We start from the raw sequence: 12,478 nt of genomic DNA on the forward strand, positions 1-12,478 counted from the left end.
CAGCCTCCACTACTGTAAACTACATCTGGTGTATCATCGCAAGGGCAACGCGAAATTCTTCGTATGTCATGCGGCCGTTACCACGTCGCCTCATTCCTTCGAACATCTTTGACATCTTGCCCTTGGACGGAGGCTGTCCAAAGAAATCCAACATCTTGATGTCTCTTTCGAAGGCTTCCCCATCGATGGTACTGCGCAAAATGTCGCATATTGAGCTGCGGTTGCCTGCAGACGATGCGGCAACGCGGGACAAGAGGGAACTGACGTAGCCCTGCTTCCGCAGCTCCTCTTTACACTCGAGTTTGCCGCCATAATGAACCCACAGACGTGGCACATCTTCCGCGGACGCGTGCAGAAGACTCTCCCACAACCATCCCTTTAGTGCTGCCTCATCCGAATTTCTGGCGGGATTACCAAAGTAATGCTGTGGGTCGCACACCCAATCATCTTCCCTCGATTTCGGTCTTTCGCACTCCACATCGGGCCCATTTCCACTGACCTTTTCATCAAGTCCAATGTGTGCCGGTGCCAGGGGGACAAAAGTCCCTTCCCTCTCAGTAAGGACGTCAATAAACTGCTTGGTGTCGAGCCCATGCACGAAGCTAAACATGTGACCAGTGTAGTATCCATCGTTTAACTCGTGTCGCTTACTACCTGTGTAACGAACTAGCGGGTTCTCCGCCCACTCTGACAAGTCGGTGGGGTCATGATCAACGTGACATAACGCACGAACAAGTGGGTCAGGCGCAAAATCTCCCGTGCCGCACCACAGATCGCGCTCCTTGTACGCTTGCAACGGCCCTTCACTCGCTAACACGACGTTATCGATACGGTTGGGTCTTACTGGAAGGTCATAATCCTCCCAATCAGAGAAGAGTTCACCGCGGAAAGAAGTGGGAACCGCTCTCTCGGGGTCAGGGTCACCAATGACATCGTGCAGAAACTTTTTCCAACTGCAGTCCCGCTGGTCCCAGCTCACTATATAACAGTGGACGTCATTGACGCCAGGCTCGCTCTCGATCATGCGTTCGCATTCAAAAGGAATAGCGGCGTTGACAACGTAAACATCCTCTGCATGGAACTTCGTTATTTCCATATCGTAGGCAAGATGGACATGCTGCTGTTGCGGGAGGGACCACTTCACATAGAGTTGCGAGGGTGTCAACGAGAAGCGGATGAGGGCCTCACGGGCGCCAACAACACGTTGCGACTTCGCGGCCTCTTTCCATTCCTCACCGAACGCGTCGTAGAAATCGTCCTCTCCACCAGGTGTCACATCCAAATAGCCATTGGTACACGTTGTTGCGTAGAGCATGGGGGAGGAAAACTGTTTTTCGATAAGTGTCGGGGTCGTTCTCTTGCGAACCTCCCGCTTTATCCGTATACCGTTTTCATTGAGAACCCTCTCCAATAGACCCATCACCTTCACGTTGCCTGCTGCATGAGGTTTCAAAATGATCATAGCGGTATTCCTGTAGAGCAATGAGGGGCCCGTCTCCGCCGGCTGTGGGGCCCTTGAAGAAACTGTCATGGGCCCTTCGGTTTCCTCCCCTAGTGTGGAATGTCGCTCCTGCGTTGGCGTGCTAGCGGTGCCATCACGTCCTCCGTCATGAGCACACTCATTAGCGGGGAGTCGCGCCGCTCCAGTTGGATCAACCTCCTCCTCCTCCTCGCGCTTCAACTCCTCCGACAACGCGGTCATCATAAACATGACACGGGAGGTGTCACATTGGCCAAGATGTTCGAATATGCTCATCTTGATTCCTCCGGACAACACCTCGGGGTTTTCGACCCATGTTTGTAGCACACACTCGAGCACTCCTTTCCGCAAAAGCAAAGAACCAAGATAATCTTCTTGAACGGAGTACTTCACACACTTCGTACGCTCTCTAATCGCCTGGATGGCACCTTGACTAACGTGCAGACCGTTACGCAGCTCATCTGGTGGTTCAGTTATCCCGTAATCTCTCCATCTGCGATTCAGTTGTCCCCGAATGCTCGTTGGCACAGCATCCGCTGGGGACTCGCTCCCAACAACCTCCTCTAAGAATGTGGGCCAGTCCATCTCACGGGGCTCCCACAACACGACATACCAGTGATGCATCGCCTCAGATGATTCGAGGAAGCATTTCAACCCCGGCATGAGGCCATTTACGACAAACACGCCATCAAACGGCAACTCAAAAATTTCAAGGCCTGGGCGAACCATCAACCGCCTTGATGCCGCCGTACACTTATAGAAGAGTTGAACAGGTGTAATGTTACTTAGCGCAACCAGCGCCTCGTACGCGTTTACCAGTACACCGCCCTCAAGCAGGTTGCACCAACTAACCCCAAAACTCAGCTGCACTCTGTCCCTTTCCTTCCGTGACAATTTAATAGTTGAAACATCGCAGTCCGCGTACTTCAGCTCAACAGCGTAAAGGTGCTGAACAAAATCGCGCTCACGTAAGGTGGCAGCGCTCACATCACCTTCCTCGTCAATCCGCACCCTCGCGCGCGCAAAGACCGTCTCAACCGTCAAAGCAAAGCCACGGCACAGGGAGCCGGTCTTCATCAACACAAAAGCAGAGTTACGCGGCGCCTCGGAAAGATGTGCAAAATTCTCCGACTGGAGAAGTTGTAATGCCTCCTTGCTGTTCATCCTGCGCGCCATATCGAATAGGAATCGGCCGTCGCCACAGGGGGTACGTGGGTTTGTTAGACACCTTCTCATTACGTATGGTGTGATAGACAGTTCATCCATTCCAAAACGACACACCGCGTCACGTTTGATTCCCAACGAAAGCCACATTTGTTTCAAACGCATCGCCTCCAGAGGACTCGCGGATGCCATCACCGCACCTTCAAACGAGTCCGGTGGCCGCCGTAGCCCGGCAGCCTTCCACTCCTCACATAGGACCTGCTGCAAGCTTCCCGGTCTGGCTTCCTTAAGGTAAGGATCCCCAATGATGTAATCCATAAAATGAGCGTAATCCATGTCGCTGCTATTCCACGATACTGTCAAAAAATATTTCATGTTGGCCTCACCGCAAAACGTTTCCACAGTGTGAAGGGCAAACCCGTTAACAACATAAACGTCATGGTCGGGCATCTTACCGACGAAACAGTTTGGGGCTATGCGCGCCAGAGGTTCACACATCAGCCACCTATCCCTTAGGTATGCCGCCGAGTAGTCAAACTCCACAGCTGCGTCCACAGCGTTGAACACCTTTCGGGGGTCCCACATCGTTCCAAAAGTGCTGAGGAAAAGGGACAGGGCCTCCGAGTCGAGTGCATACTGGTAGGGAGATTGTCTGACTGCGTATTTGAATACGCCGTCCTGGACGGCGTGAGCCACGCTGCTTAGATCCTGATTTCCACCAACCATGCTTCCACTTCCGTCGATCCGTATGTTATAGTGGCGCAGAAAATCGGCGATATAGTTAATCACACGATCACTTGCTTCCGATGAAGTGCAGGCGGGATTGACCACAATGAAGGCGTAGTTCCGCTTCAAGTTTCCCTCTTCATCCTTCAGGGTTGACGAGGTGTCCCCTTCGGAGCAGAGAGGCTTCCCTTCCGCCCGCAGCACGCCTTTACATCCGTCAACACACTCTTTTCCAGTGTCCCTTTTCACCTTGTACTCGTGGCTGGACGAGAGCTCGGGGGGAACCGGCACAAATCTTGGTGCCTGGGGTGAAACGATGTGCATTCCACCAGACGACTGCAGCCCGATTAGTTGCGCTATCAGAAGTGGGTTCTCCGTGCATAACTTGTCGAACGCATCGCCCATGGACTCCAATGGCTCCTCTCTGTGTCGCACAAGGGGGTTCTCAAGTATCTTACGAAGATACCCGGGGTCTACGCCACCCATAACCAGTAACCGTCCGAAAACATCCTGTTCCAAGCTTACCCCAAGCCAAGAGACACGATCTGCAAGCCCCTCAACAGGCGTGGCAGAGGCGCAAAAACCGTTGTCAATACCGTCTGGCTGCCGTTGCAGACCGAGCTCCACCCAAGATTTGTACAGTGTGTGGCGAAGAGATGATTCCTCAGCCTTTTCTGGCACATCTGTACCGATCACGTACCGGTGGAAATCCCCCCACGTCATTATCTCGCTATCCCATGACACAACGTACCAAGAAACGTGGGAGCCAGCGTACATTCGCGAACGCAAATAAGGATAGAACCCATTGACAACATAAAGCCCCTCCCTCTCTAAGTAAGCAATGTAAAGGGAAGGAGCCAAGCACACCTTACGTGGTGCCTCATCCCAATCCTTTAGCAACTGCAAAACGCCAATCCTATCCACCGCCTGCGCTGCATTGATAACCAAATGAAGGTTCATCGCGGTATTCCACGTGATACCGAAGGTAGCATCAAACTCTGCCATCTGTTTTGTGCTGATGGGAATCTCGTGCACTGCGCGTGTCATGGCGTTGCGATAGAGGGTGCACTGCTTGCGGTCGGCAAGTTCCTTATCAAAGACTTCCGCCATGGGTACGCGACCCGAAGAAATTACCTCAATACGGTGTTGCAACAGTGCTTTTGGGATCCACGCTTCCACATGCTTTGTGCATGCGTGCGGTTTGACCCACAGAAATGCGTAATTCATTTTCAAACCGCGCAAAAAACGTGAAGTAATAACCTTCATGCGACGAACCACTTCAGAACTCTGTACGTGATACGAAAGATCAGACATTGTGTATTGTGGCAGAAAACATCCGGTTGCGCTCCAGTTCTTCCTTGATGTCCATGACTTCGGAGGTGGAGACGACGTATCATCAATATTCTTGATCGCCTTTACCCCTTCCTCCTCCTCTTCATCATCCTCATCTTGCGGGTTGCGTTCACCGTCTATGTACGTCGTAAGCATTGAAAGCGGCACACCTTCCAGTAGGAGGCGCTGTACAAAGTGGTCCTCCGGTAACTGAACGTCCAGCCAAATTTCTCGATCAACGGTACCCTCCAAAGGACCTTGCGAAACTGAAACGGCAGCAGACCAACGCGAGGCTGGCTTGAATGGCAACCCGAAACCCTTCCACTCATCCGCAAACGTGCGCTGCAAGCTTCCCTCCGTTGCTTTGTAGGGAATACAGTCGTCACTGAAACCAACCAAGCGCTCAGAGAGGTCGTGCCAAGTCCAAACATCCTCCTTCCACTCCACATCAAAGACGTGAGTCACGCTCCCAGGTTTTCCATGGGTCTCCCGAACAAAGGGAACAAAACCATTTAGCACGTATATTTCGTGGTCGGTTAGGTGAACCACCCAGCAGTTTGAGTGAAGCTGCACCGGTTGTACTGACTCCCACAGATGAAGGAGCTCCGTTGGTGTTAAACCCAGTACCTCGCAAGCAGAGGTTGCGCCCATCAACTGTCCACTGATAACACAACCCTCCCACGTATATCCGAATTGTGCATGAAACTGCTTTTTGATCGATGAACTGACGTTTCCGCACATATCATCTTTTTTGAAGTCAGCCCAGTGCGCCAGCTTAAGGAATTCATTGCTGCCGAGGTACCGTTTCTCGACGCTTCTGCTCAATAATGTTAGCTCCCGCACCACCGCTACATCAGCGGCAGCAAAACAATTCCTCACAGTTTCTATAGTCCACTCGTTGACGGCAAAGGGCCTCAGTACTACCACTGCTCGGTTGACCGATCGTTCGTTGTACTCTGCAAGAACATGCTGCTCTGCCTCGCACATAAGGTCCACGACTTCAGAAGTTTGTAAGTTCTCTAGAAGGTCAAAAACATGACCGGATCGCACCCCATCGGCCATTACAACCGCCGGATTCGACCGCCAGCCGTACAGCAGCGCACCTGTCAACCCACGCTCTTGCAGCCGTAGTGTGAGTGGATCGTGTGTGAGTGGTGATCCGATCCACAGGTACCGCTCCAGCACTGCCTCCAGCGGACCCGCCGAGGCGTGGACCCCGTTGTTTGTTGTTGTGGGAATGCCCTGCAGCCCCAGTTCGCGCCAGCGGTTTTGTATCAACCCGCGCAAACTGGTTGACGGTGCTTTGGCGGGGTTCGTACACCCAACCAGCTCCTCACGGAAGCTCCTCCAAGTCAGATGTTCTTCGAGCCATGAAACCACGTAGCACGTTACCTTCGCATCCTTCCGCTCATAGCTGTCCCGAATGTATGGAAAGAAGCCGTTAATCACAAAAGCATTCTCCTCAGAGAGGCGCGCAACGTACGCCCCAGGGGCAACCTTCAACACATCAGTGCATGAGCACCACATCTCGTACAACTCGGTGGAGGATATATCCCCAAGGATGCGCAAGGCAGAATCAGCATTCCACACCCGTCCACTCCGAACCAACTCCTTCCAGGACATGCCAAACCGCTCCTGGAATTCTTGCATTGTTTTGGGGCTCAACTCGATCAAATCGGGTGTTAAAACAGCGGCGTACTTCGCAATGGTTCCGTAATGCTGCTCCATCACGTGCCTCGACGCTATTTCGCTTCCAGAGATATGGTGTTGAGACAAGATTTGTATGCCCTTAACCTGTGTGAGTCGTTCCTCCACCAGCGCTCGGGTTTCGGGGGTGTTGGCGTGGGGTTTCACAAACAGCAGGGCCCTGTTGCGTACCTCGTCTGGATCTTCATCGTTTAGTACAATAGTCCAATCAGCTATGCGTGAAGGTGAAATCGGAGTATCAGCTTGATTCTTCCGTTCACTTAGGCACTTTTGTCTCTCATCAGCATAAACAGCGGCCACTAGACAGGTAGCCTCACTACTCTGCATGTCTTCTGTAATCTCAAATACAGAGCGACACGCGCCCTTGTAGCTGATGGGGGGATTTTTCATCAGTCCCTCAACAAAACCTCGCCCAACACCCTCTTGCAGCAGCTGCCGCCCAAAGTCATCTTCGTTGATACCACGATGCATCCACACAGAGCGGAGCGCAAGTGCCTCAATGGGCCCATTGGCATATATCAGGCCGTTGTCCGCAATGCTTGGTTGTTCACTGAGCCCGTATTCCTCCCAGTTCTCGTACATCAATCGGCGGAGGGACGTTGAGTCGGCTTCGCTGGGGTCCGCCGCGCCGATCACCTCTAAACAAAACCGTTTCCACGAGTACCGCGCCTCGGGCCATGAAAGGACGAAGAAACAAATCTTACTAGTGGGAGCGGTGAAGGAATTAAATAGCAGCGGGTAAAAGCCATTAATTACATATAGCCCTTCCTCTTTGAAATATGATACATAGAACCCGTACTCAAGCCGAACCCGCAATTTGGATGACCACCAACGGGCGTTTAATCCTTCCATAGTTGTATTGAGGGCTACCATAGCATCCTCGGGGGTCAGCACACGCCGTTCCTCCATCGCGACGGTCCAAGATTCACCAAACGCAGAGAAAAAAAGCATGGCAGACTCCTCTGAAGCGAATGTCCCCATTTCTAGAGAGGAGGACATGACACGCGCCGCAGTTGCGCTGTAATGTCGCTCCACATACGCGCCCCGGCTAACCTCCTGGCCTGTCAGTAGCTGCATGTCGTCCACGCGAATCCCATGGGAGTCAAAATGATCTCGTGCCTTCGCAATAAACGTATCCCTGCATGCACTGGGTTTAACTAGTACGAATGATGTATTCATCGGTGGTAATACGTCTTGAAAAAGTCTTTGTTACCTTGTTTCTTCTCGTGTATTCTGAAAGGAAGTGCAAAGGTGGTATATGATTTAGGCGGAACAACCAACAAGACAAGTAAAAGGAACAGGCACAAACTGGAAGAAAACGAAAAGCGCAAAATCGGCAACAGAACAGGAACATCTAAATGCATTTCGTCAGGTAGCAGGTACATCCTGCGAAATAAAAAGAACGGATGCTATTGCTCGTAGACGGAAACTGCAAAACAAATGTATGATATAAAATATATCATACATTTATGCCGACTTTTTTTTGGGGGGGAGGGTACAACGAGAAACCCGACAACAGTAAAAACTAAAAAAAAAGTGAGAAAACTTTACGCTGAAGCGCATCTAAAGAGAGTATACGTGAAGAGTGAAAAGAAATGGATGCTTGCAGGAGCGTATGACCGAAACATACCAAGGAGGCAGGAACTTACGTGTACGTCTCAAAATGCGAACCTGCACACCGGAGAACGTATTTCCCCCAACCTCCCCAAATGCACTGAATGTTTGTCTGTTCGCCTTAGCTTGTTTTCTAACGAGGAAATCGGAGCGCCGCGTTATACTCATTTATAAGCGCTACGGCGTCGCCCGGAATAGCCAACATGGCAGTGTTTAACTGAACCAAATAAGCGGCCACCTGCATACCCTCCGCCACCCCTGACACAAGGCTCCGAATCTTTTCTACCTGCTGTTGGTGAAGGTGTATAGCGTTTTCATTTTCTAGAAGCGCACGCATAAGCGTTGCCACGTCATGGCCATGAAACACGCACTCACTCCTGTGGCAACTCTCCTCATAAGTTAGCGGAATGGTTCGTCCAGCGTTGCGGTCGACAAACATGCTAAAATCCACTAATTTTTCCCAGTGCACTGGAATTAGCAATGCCGAGGTCATGTCCTGAGCACCGCCACCGTCAGGTAGAGCAAAGAAAATGTGGTTCAATCCGTAGAGATTACCGTGCACCGTGCGTCTCGCAACAAGGTCCAACAGCATCTTGAGTATTAGCTTCATACACGTAGGAAACGAGCAAGGCGACAGGGGAAGAAGAGAGAGCGGAACGCTGCGGTACCCTTTAGCCAGTGTAATGACGGTCAGCCCCCCATCAGAGTAGCGGTAGCCAGCAACATGCACAGCGGATGTACTGCCAGTGACATACGATAATCCAAGTGCCGCACGATGTGCCTCATTTACTCCCTCTTGCACTGCTCTTACGCTCCAGCGGTAAATAAGAGCCTGCGGAGGTGAGCCCATGGCAGAAGAACAAGAAGGGATAACTGAGGGCACGCCCTGCGTTGGACCCTCCGTCATTTCCTGCGCCTCGTACACATCAGCAGAGGCATGGTGGCACACGATACGGTAAAAACGGCCTTCCAGAACCAAAACTTTGCCAGGAGATACCTGCGGTGCGGACGCATCACTTGTGTAAAATTCGCCACCTGAGCAGAACGCCTCAACGTTTGCGTTAACAAACGACAAAACGCTAGCAGCGGGGATGGTTTGGCTTTGAGCTCCATAAACCTTAGTAGGTATAGTGACGGGATGATGAACAGTGGACTGCGGCGTCGGTCCGCACTTGGGTGGGAAAAGCTGCTTTGTCGTGCGAAACTCCGACAACCCCTCTCCTGCGCGTTGCGATGCGGACCCATCCGCAGGACATTCAGGAGACGTTTTGGCGTGGAGCACCGAACTACTTGACGTTACGCCCTCCCCTCCTAGTTTATCGTTGACGGCACCTTGCCACTCCAAAGGAGACGCTGTGCTGCTTCGCATAGGTGGCGCCGCCGAGGCTAATTGGCTCGTTTGGTTCTCGGACGACTGCCCAAGATCTTCACCAGTAGAGAGCAGCACTGGAAACGCGGAATGACGGCCATCTGATATCACCTCTGATTGAAATAGTAATTGATCCCGTGGTTGTTGCCGCGGCTGCGCGACAACACCTTCTGACCATGGAAAGGGGTTCACGCATGGATTCGCTCTCCTATCAGGGTAAGTGGAAAATTGAGACATCGGAACCGTGCCAGCCGCTGCCACCGCTGGTGTTAGCGTGTATGACTCCGATGGGGCGACCAAGCTGGAAAACCGCTGAGTTGATGCAGACACCTCAAAGTTACTTTCTGTGTCATTCATTGGGGGCAAGTTGACATATGGTGTTGGCCGGTACACGGAGTCCCTGCCCTCGTGGTCCTGTTCCTCCACGTGGCCCACTGGGCGGGTCACAGAAGCGTGGTTTCCCTCATTTCTAGCACCAGTACCCGAAGCGAGACGCACAGCAGAGTTTCGTGTGGCATCCCCTCGTCCCTCCACGCGGAGGAGTTCGTGTTGCACCTCCGACTCGATTATTTGGTAGAGTACACACAGTTCACGGCCACAGTTATCACGCACTGGAAACTGGGAACGAAACACTACATTGGGGTCTCGTGAAGTGAGCAGACCATTCCTTCTCTTGGCATCATCCGTCTGGCATCGCAAACCCTCCACAGAGGTGGCATCTTCATCCTCTTTCATGTAATCGAGCAATGACATGCGCCTGATGTAAGTCCTGTCAAACCCGTAGTAGGCCTTGTAGGGTGAATACGCATTGACTTCTTCCATATTTCCCCCTCACAACTACAAGTTCCCCTTCTGCTCAAAGAACTCGCACCACAAAACTATGGTAACAACGCCTCACCAACAAATCTACGCACGGCTTCAGCCTTCGACCCACTCCCCTCCGCACACAAAATGACACGAAAACGAAAAGATTGTGATGCAAAGGTACACAGAAATTGAAGGCTGCAAAGCAAAGAAAGAAGTTAGGGCTAACGACGATTATGGCACCAATGAGTATGGTTGGTAAGGGAAAAAAAAATCGAACGGTCCAGAGGTATATGGAAACACAAAAAATAACGAGTACGTACGTGTATATACACAAATAAATATATGTAAAAGTCTCTTTACTACCACATTTAGGATGACGAAGTTTCAGTGGTCCAAATCCAATTCGCACTTAGCTCAAAATCAAACGATCGCGCACGCGCCTTACCCACTGGGTGGGGCACTATGCTTTATAACAGTAACACAAATCAACTCCCGACACTCAGGGTAGGACAAAACTTTGTCCAACGATTCACGTGAGGCGTGCAACGCCACATTCGTCGAGCCTCTAATACCGTTCATTCCCCTACCCGCCGTCTTCTGCTCTGTCTCTCTCTGGCCAGCTTCTTGTGACAGCCACCGCAGAGCCACACTGTCCAACATTTCAAACACCGTCAACGACAGCTCGCCTCCTGCCCTGTTGTCATCGTTTTCCACACTATTGCTATTACTGTTGCCACTGACACCGTCCCCACCTCCAGCACTAATCATTATATTGGGAACGAAATGGCCACTATTGGTGTAGCCGTGCACGATGTCACCAATCCGAGTGGTTGCCATCTCTCGGCGTATTGTGAAGAGGTGCGCCACCATTGGACACAGTAAACCCATCACGTGCGCAGGGGACACCATGACATGGACGAAGCTTGTAATCGGAGTGGTGTCACGTGGGAGTTGTTCCTGCCGCTGCTGCCTCTGGTACTTCAACAATGCAGGGCTGCGAAGTGAGAAGGGGGGCTCACGAGCACGGGACAAGAGAGGTCGTGCGAACAGGAGCGCCACAACTTTCAGCAATCGGAAGAGCAACGGGACTCTCCCCGGAATGTAGCATCCCGGTACGCTATGGTGTAACATGGCACCGCGCAACACGATTAAAAGGTGCCGCAAGTAGCGGGATACCTCACAAGAGAGCGTCACAGTGTCCACCAGCTCGCAACCATCCTCTGAGAGCATCACTTCAAGCATATTGCGCCTATTGACGACGTTTGACTCATCACTGTCTGTGGACTGAATAACCGCAGCACTTTCCATGGTGAACGACGACATGTACGTGGATAGTGCGAAACCTGCACGTAACCATTCCGGGACTGCCGTTGCGAATACACGGGCGTCACAGTACGCCACAATACGCAAAGAAGGCACGCGTCGAACCTCCCCACCCACACGGACAACGGAGAACTGCAGCACGTCCATGAGTGCGGACTGCACGGAGGGTGTAGCGGCAGCCAGGCCAGTTAAGCAGATAATATTCACAGGCCGTTGTTTCCCCTCTACGATATTGTTACCGGTAGAACTAGCGGTTTCTGCGCGGGATACGAAACTGCAAAAGGTTTCACTACTGGTTTGTTCGGTGAGTCGCAGCTCCAAGTACGTTGGCCCCTTCGGCATCGATGTCACGGTGGTGTTACAAGCCCCGTCATGAAGTACAAGAAGGTGTGCGGATGGCACGCAACAACATACTGAGACAAGCACGTACAGCTGCCGGCACTCGCATAGCACTGGATGGTTCGTAGCGGGCCACTGACTGGAAAGGGGATCGGGAAAACACTGGCTAAACGTGGCCGGCATTTCTCTACTGTTGAAGCGTTACAGCTACGGTATGTCTCAAGTGCTGTAGGACGACACTCCCAATAACATATCTTGCCACACACGTAGAGAAGGAGGGGAACGACGTTGCCCAACATTCAGTAACAAAGGAATAACACACAAACAAACCAAGGAGGAAAGGAAAGTTGCGTTTAAAAAACAATAAAGTCGCGAGGGGAACACAAAAGAAAAGCGGGAAATACTCAAGAAAAAAACGTAACCAACCACGGCTATGGCGCGCGTAAAAAGCACACAGCGCAGGACACCTCAAATAGCGCTGCGAGAGAAGGAAAAGAGAGGGTAAGAAAACGGCTGTGAGATCAATCGCTACACCACAACCATAAAAGAAATACTGAGAAGGGGCGGCAACGAAACGCATCCACTGAGGAAGCGTTCGCCCCGTTGATGGACAGGCC

At 51.8% G+C, this 12,478-nt stretch overlaps 4 protein-coding genes across 4 annotated transcripts; all 4 read right to left on the bottom strand.

Moving 5' to 3' along the window:
• Nucleotides 1-19: 19 nt before the first annotated feature.
• TbgDal_X8870 (hypothetical protein, conserved) lies at nt 20-7,588 on the bottom strand (the record flags this gene model as incomplete). Its single annotated transcript, XM_011779759.1, has 1 exon — nt 20-7,588. The coding sequence occupies one exon, from the start codon at nt 7,586-7,588 to the stop codon at nt 20-22; it is 7,569 nt and encodes a 2,522-aa protein (XP_011778061.1).
• Nucleotides 7,589-8,156: 568 nt separating this feature from the next.
• Nucleotides 8,157-10,214, bottom strand: TbgDal_X8890 (hypothetical protein, conserved; the record flags this gene model as incomplete). Its single annotated transcript, XM_011779760.1, has 1 exon — nt 8,157-10,214. The coding sequence occupies one exon, from the start codon at nt 10,212-10,214 to the stop codon at nt 8,157-8,159; it is 2,058 nt and encodes a 685-aa protein (XP_011778062.1).
• Nucleotides 10,215-10,640: 426 nt separating this feature from the next.
• Nucleotides 10,641-12,044, bottom strand: TbgDal_X8900 (hypothetical protein, conserved; the record flags this gene model as incomplete). The annotated part of the gene is made up of 1 exon (XM_011779761.1): nt 10,641-12,044. The coding sequence occupies one exon, from the start codon at nt 12,042-12,044 to the stop codon at nt 10,641-10,643; it is 1,404 nt and encodes a 467-aa protein (XP_011778063.1).
• Nucleotides 12,045-12,048: 4 nt separating this feature from the next.
• Nucleotides 12,049-12,441, bottom strand: TbgDal_X8910 (conserved hypothetical protein, unlikely; the record flags this gene model as incomplete). The annotated part of the gene is made up of 1 exon (XM_011779762.1): nt 12,049-12,441. The coding sequence occupies one exon, from the start codon at nt 12,439-12,441 to the stop codon at nt 12,049-12,051; it is 393 nt and encodes a 130-aa protein (XP_011778064.1).
• Nucleotides 12,442-12,478: the final 37 nt, after the last annotated feature.

This window comes from Trypanosoma brucei, chromosome 10 (genome assembly GCF_000210295.1).
Source record: "Trypanosoma brucei gambiense DAL972 chromosome 10, complete sequence".
NCBI classification, from domain to species: Eukaryota; Euglenozoa; class Kinetoplastea; order Trypanosomatida; family Trypanosomatidae; genus Trypanosoma; species Trypanosoma brucei.